The sequence below is a fragment of the Phaethon lepturus genome, unplaced genomic scaffold, assembly GCF_000687285.1.
Source record: "Phaethon lepturus isolate BGI_N335 unplaced genomic scaffold, ASM68728v1 scaffold8990, whole genome shotgun sequence".
In the NCBI taxonomy this organism is placed as follows: Eukaryota; Metazoa; Chordata; class Aves; order Phaethontiformes; family Phaethontidae; genus Phaethon; species Phaethon lepturus.
The window spans coordinates 4,688-11,353 of record NW_010514004.1 but is presented as its reverse complement, the minus strand read 5'-3'; the positions used below and the strand labels follow the sequence as shown (position 1 = coordinate 11,353).

Here is a 6,666-nt window from a genome sequence, read left to right as displayed (position 1 = left end):
CACAAACCATTCACTCTTTCCAACTACTAACTAATCTAATGCTAAAAGCATGCAAATTGAGATCCCCAGCCATATGATGAAGCCTCACAGGAGATGAGGTTCCGTAAGTAGGAGGGTAAAGGCATGCCCTTTTACTATAAATAATGATTAACTTGATAGTTGTTATGCTGCTAGTGAATACCATAAGGTCACAATTTATTTGCTTATAGCTTGGGGAACAGAAAGAATATTCACATGAGCTCACAGGCTTAGGTACAGTAATCCTAATAATAAAGTTAGGAGAAACTGCCACAGAATAATTACAACTGCTATTATGCATAATGGAATAGAACATTCGATAATGTTTGCTGCTGAAACAAGTGTGCTTTGTCAAAGATCGCTGGTCAGGCTACTTACTATAATCCTTGGTATTGAACTGTTTGCAACAGAACCTGCATATAAAAGTTGCACATACACTGTCATCTTCCATCTCACTCGAAAGCAGTCCATTTGGTTTAATGAATTTACAAATTTATATACCCATGGGGGGTTCCCTTTCCCACATCATTATGTATGAAGAGTTCGTAACACCAGACAAGCAATGCAACTCAATAGAAAAAAAAATATAAATGGATATCAAGATGCAAAAAAGATATCCATATGATAGCAAACATGTAATGCTGGATATATACTTTAACAAGAGGAGTCACAAAAAATCCACAACAGCCAGTTAAGAAATCATATTACTAGTTATTTGTGTCACTTACATTCAATGTTGTAAACACACTACAACTCACTTGAAACCCACTATTAGCAAAACACTACATAAGCACATCTGTCTGTAAAATGTTAAGCAACAAAAAACACCTCGTGAGGATTAAAAACCCAGTAATTTTGAAAAGAAAAAAGAAGGTAGTGAAACAATTAAAATATGTTAAAATTACAAACTGCAATAGTTCACTGTTATCCCCTATAGGTTAGAGTTAATACTCATATACACTGAAGTCAGCACAAGTGAAAGAATTATGACAGGTGGCTGAAAGCACTGTAGAAACACAAAATCAGCTTGAGACAATGAAATGCATTAAGTCAGTCTTAATTGACTGGGAATAAATCAGAAAATTTGTATTTTCATTAGAACGTTTATGCAGCATGCTTGCCAGGGTGTCAAACAGTATTACCATCGTCAGTAACCATGAAGCAGCAGTAAGGCTGGTCCAAAACAAAAACAGAAAGGGGAGAGGGAGAGAGATAGCACACAACAGAGAGCAAGAGTAGGAGAGCAAGCATGACACAGAGAGATTTATTCCTTGCTTCTTGTCAGAACTTTTAATTTCAGGCTCAGCAGGAGCCACAATGATGAGTACACAAAGCCAGCTAGATGTTTTAGAGGTCTGTTACAAATTGCTGGGAATCATACCATGGTATCTTCAAACTAAAGACAATAAGATATCATTGGAAGTATGTGACTGGTGGATATATGACTACATGCTCACTGAACTTCACTTTCCCTCATACCCATAGCTTTCAGATACATTCAACATAAATCACTCTTCAGAGAACACAGTAAATAGACAGAATTGCAACATGATGACCAGTACTCCTTCAAGCTACTCTGCAAGAGAGGGATATATTCCTTATAATTATGTCCCTGTCAGACCTAGTTAGTTGTCTAATAAATCTTGGCAAGCAAATTAGTTATCTTATTAAAAGCACTAGGAAGGCTTTTTCTGTAGTCTGAAAAACATCCATAAGCATAGAAGTTTAAAAAAACCTTGTACTTCAGTGCTACAGTCCAGAATAAAACCAGAGACAGAATTTTACAGACACTGAGATGTCAGTGAAATTAGCTACCCATACTTCAATCAACAGAGGGACTGTTTAGTCAACAGACACATCAAGGGAAGAGCTTAGATATTTATCACCCACTGCATATATATTGCTTCCTCTAGCCACTACAAAGAGTGCATATCCTTCTTTGTCAGGCTGAATAAGTCTGAGCAAGTAACTGTAGTATTTTTCAAATGTTCCATGGATAAACCACAGTCAACTATATGCCCTTCAAGTAAGTACAGAAGCAACACTCCAGAACAATACCAGAGCACTCCCTAACACTTGAGACTTTTGACTTCACAGGAAACATAAAACTGAGGTCTTGAACAGAGGGGCTCAATAGACTTGTGGAGTAGGGAAATCTAGAAAATCTTTCCAGCTACTGAGGTAAAACTATGCAAACAAGAATGGATGTCAAACAGAACATTATGTCAGAGACAGAAAAGACCAAACAATGAACAGCAATGTGGCATGCTAAAAAAACAATCTCTCAGAAATTAAATGCTCAGGTCACGCTCAATAGCAGCAAAAACATAAACAAAAAAACCCAAACAAAAACCTCACAAAAACAAAATAACAACAACAAAAACCAAATCCAAACCCCCACCAAAACCATAAAATCCAGGATGCATCTGCATCTTGAATAATGCATGTGGCCCTAGATCCCAACAGAGGGAAAAAATGGGGAGATGGAAAATGGAGAATTGTATTCATCTGGCTAATTTTGTACTTACCTAGATGCTGTGTTATATATTTGAATTTCTCCTGTCTGAAGATAGTAAAAACAAAATGAAACTGTTTTTCACAGTTTCATACTCCTCTCCTCCTCTCTAGAGCAAATTTCTGGCTCTGTAACTGTAAGCCCTGAGATTCTCCTACCTTTCATTGGGCAACAATGATATTCAGAATAGCATTCATGAAAAGGGCAAAGGTAACTTATGTTACACCTAACTTCTGGTCTTGGACTGTTGAATTACTGGAGTACAATTTTACTTTGATCCCTGTTCTTGAGGTGAGAGCTGCCTTCTAGACCAGCTGAGGTTTCTTGACAGAGGTTAAACACCAGATTACAGACTGTCACAAAAGGCACAATGCCACCTTGCCATTCCCTCCTCCCTAGTGCCTGCTTTTCTCTAGCATGAAACACAAATCAGCCAACCCCAGGTTCTAGCCCAAGTTTTGTCTGCGTGAATGCTGCACAATTCAAACTCCAGCAGCTGGTCTTAATTGCTGTGAAACCTCTCTTCAAGGTTCTGACCTTAGATAATCAGAAAAGAGGGCTTGGCATCCAAGAATCAAATCTTTAGTCTCTGCTAATTGGAATGTTGCAACATTGGAACACAATAAATTATAGTTATCAGTGGTGATGCACAGAAATATACAGTGCATATGATTTAAAACGCAAGGTAACAATACAAAAATTGGCTAACTACAATAACAGAGGAAACAAAGCAGCTGTTCACTATCATGAGTATTTATTTACCTTCTAAATGTTATGCAGCCTGTTCATAGTTATTTGCTTACACTGTATAAATATTCAGTATAACCAGAGTAAAAACAGTGAACTGATATTTATGTCCTGAAAAGCATTGGTATTAATATTAGGTTCATGCCATTTTCAGTATTCTTCACTGAAATGGTGCCATACTTGTTTATTAGTAAAAGCAAGTATAGCAAGAACCAGTTTTGCCTTACAATTACTACAATACAGCCACTAAAAATTAATAAAGCCTTTTTGTGAGTTATCAGTTCAATCCCAAGGACAAAAGGTAGTGCTTAAAAACAAAATCTTTATTTCTAAATGACTAGGAAGATATAAAAAAAATATAGCTTTATCACTACTTACCTATACATTTTCCTTTTACTGAGACAGAATTTTGGCAAGTTTTGTTCTCAAAAGCTTTTTCTTTTCACATCAGAAGTGTTTGTTTAACAAAGTTGAAATTAAGCTACTCCATAATACAGTGTGGTCATTTAGTAACAACTGAGAAGAAGATTTTTTTTCCACATTACTATTGGACAGTCACTTTTTCATTTCCTGAAAGACAAAAGATATTTCCAGCAATACCTGCATTGATGCTCCTTCCACCCTTGCTACACAGGCAACTCTATCCAGGAAAGTCACCGTTACTGGAACAGCAACAAAGAAACCTTTAAAAAAGGCTTTAATGTATCTTTTCCCCACACCTTGAGCCTGTGCCATAATCTGAAAAACATGAATAAAATGGAAAAAAAAGTTGTTATAAAACAAATTTTAAGTGACAACATTGTAGCAATCCCACAAGGAGCAGTTAAGAATAAATTAATTACATTATCTGTTAAGGCCTCCCAATATCCACAGTTTTAAAAAAAATGCATGTGCACGTAAGAATGAAAAAACAGAATTCTTCATTAGAATTTAAAAGTCTACTCTACAGAAGAGACCTTGATACTTGACATTTACCCTGTAGCTAACTTGACCATTTCTTGTGATCCTGTGCTAGCAGAAGTACTTAATAAAAATGACTCAGTGTGAACAGTTCAGCTAAGCAACAAGCAAACTGATATAACCAAAGTCTAATTAAGTATTTCTGAAACTAAAAAACAAACAAACAAAAAAACCCAACAAGATTGAAATAACCAATTACAGAGCATTCAGTTAGAGTTTACAACCAAGACTCTGTAGTTTTCTCCCCATGCACTGGTAATTATTCATTTGTGACCCCCAAAGACGGACTGTGTTATGTAAGGAAAAGCTGTCTATTTGCAACACATTACCATTTCTTCATTAAGTATCTTCACACATTAAAATGCACAAATACATCATTTCCACACTTGCGGTAACTGCAAACATGTAAAATCAATTAAAATTGTCACGTATATCATAGGGACACACAGTAACACAATGACTCCTTGCTCACTACTACATCAGAAAAAGCATATCGGTAGACTTGGCAGCTAAGTAGTGACCGGGCTATTCCACTCCAGCTCTCCATTTATTATGCTATGTCCCATCTATTTATTTAGCCCTGAACCACCGAACATTCTTGAAAAATATCTACACAGTACACTGAAATGCAAGTTGTTCGATCATATTAGTTATACCTCTGAAAAGCAAGCTGAGTACCCAGGTACTGCTGCAAGGGTACAAGACTATTTTATATAACTGCAGTTTCACTAGAAGAAATGCTGTCCTTCACCTATCAGAAAATTCAATTTAAACTGTTGTTTCCACCTAAGGAATCCCTGGTAGACCCCACACAAGATCAGTTTGTGGAGTCCCTGCTCCCTCTATCACATCCTAACTCCGACAGACAGTAATAGAAGAAAACAGACCGTGCCCTGAAATCTTGAGTCTTTCAGTGTGTTTATATTCAAGAACACAGAATTATTTTTCAACTAAAATAACGGAAAAAATAAACATATGCAGTTTCATTCAATCCTCTTACAAGTAGAGTATTTAGAATTTCACTGTATAATCATTTTTTCTTCGTTGCATTTGCAGAAATATGGAAGTGATGAACTATTTGTATGCAAAATACAAATTCAAGTCACTCAGATGAAATAGTACTGAAAGCAGTATTTCCATGACAGATATGGCTTCTTAATTCCATAAAGCATTATGCTTAAGGAAGGACACCCAGTTCTACAAAGTAAGCCATCAGCATATTCTTCACTAAAATTCTTTATAGATATTAATACCTTTGCAATGACAAGATCTGTCTTATAGAAGACAGGAACATTCTTACTATTACTTCTGACATTCACCTTCACAAGTTTTTAAAAAAAAAATAAGGTAAGAGAGATGTAAAGTGGAAATACTTCACCATCATCTATAACTCTTGCTCATAACACAAGTTTAACTAGTAGAAAGACTAAATGTACTTAACGCTTGTAATTCCATTATATTTTGTTTCTGCACATTTAATGAAAACATTTTGAAGTTGCATCAACAGCTTTCACAAAGAATTTGAAATAGTTGTGAAACAGAACAAAAACCTCAATTCAAGACAAATCTTAAAATGCTTTACTTTCAGCTTATCATTTAAGAACTCGTTACTGGAATCAATTCACCAAAAGAGACTATTGCCTTAATCGGCACAAATTTACCTTTAGAATTATTCCACATAAAAACAGAATCTCTAAAAATCAGTTTTTTGTCTACCATTTAACACACTATACCATTTCACACACCTTAACACACTTCTCTCAACCTACTGATTCTGAACTTTGCCTCTTGAGTTTTCTGTATGGAATTCTACTCCTCTGCTATGAGGTCTGGCATATCTCAGATCTCCTCCATTCTAACCACAATTTTGAGACCTTGCCCACAAACATATCCACCACGTTCTCTGTAGTCTCTCTTTGAGCTGAAAGGCACTGCCTGACAATATGACTGTTTAGGAATTTTTTTCTAAAATTTTAAGAAATCAGACTAATTCACTTACTCTTTAAATTCCTCATAGTCAAACCTATTTTTCATTAATAATGAAGCATGAATGTTCACCCCATTCCTTCTACTAAATCCATTGACAGATTTTGTTATAAACTTCTTGCAAAAGCCCCACGCTAGTATCTACAGAAAAACCTAGCATCTGAAGAAAAGTAATTGGTCAGACAATCCACAGGAGATCAACCATATGCTCCTGGAACTACAAGCTAATTAAGAGTGACACAGAATCCAGCAGCCAGGTTAAAACAGTTAAGACAAAATGCTACATTCTCAGTACATCACTTGGCCAAGGCAACACTGGGAGTAATAAGCGGCTGTGGACAAAGCTGGGAGTTCAGGTCCTGTTTTCGTGGTTTTGGACACATGCAGTATTACAAGGCACAGTATGAAAAAAGATAAGGGGAAAACACCAAAAGCACCCC

At 36.1% G+C, this 6,666-nt stretch overlaps 1 protein-coding gene across 1 annotated transcript in view; it reads right to left on the bottom strand.

Moving 5' to 3' along the window:
- Nucleotides 1–4,015, bottom strand: part of IMMP2L (IMP2 inner mitochondrial membrane peptidase-like (S. cerevisiae)) — a gene marked incomplete at its 3' end in the record, with an annotated part of 6,993 nt that extends 2,978 nt beyond the window's left edge. Inside the window, exon 1 of the mRNA XM_010291683.1 lies at nucleotides 3,881–4,015. Within this exon, the coding sequence (XP_010289985.1) occupies nucleotides 3,881–4,015 (135 nt within the window). The remainder of the gene's footprint in view (nucleotides 1–3,880) is intronic.
- Nucleotides 4,016–6,666: the final 2,651 nt, after the last annotated feature.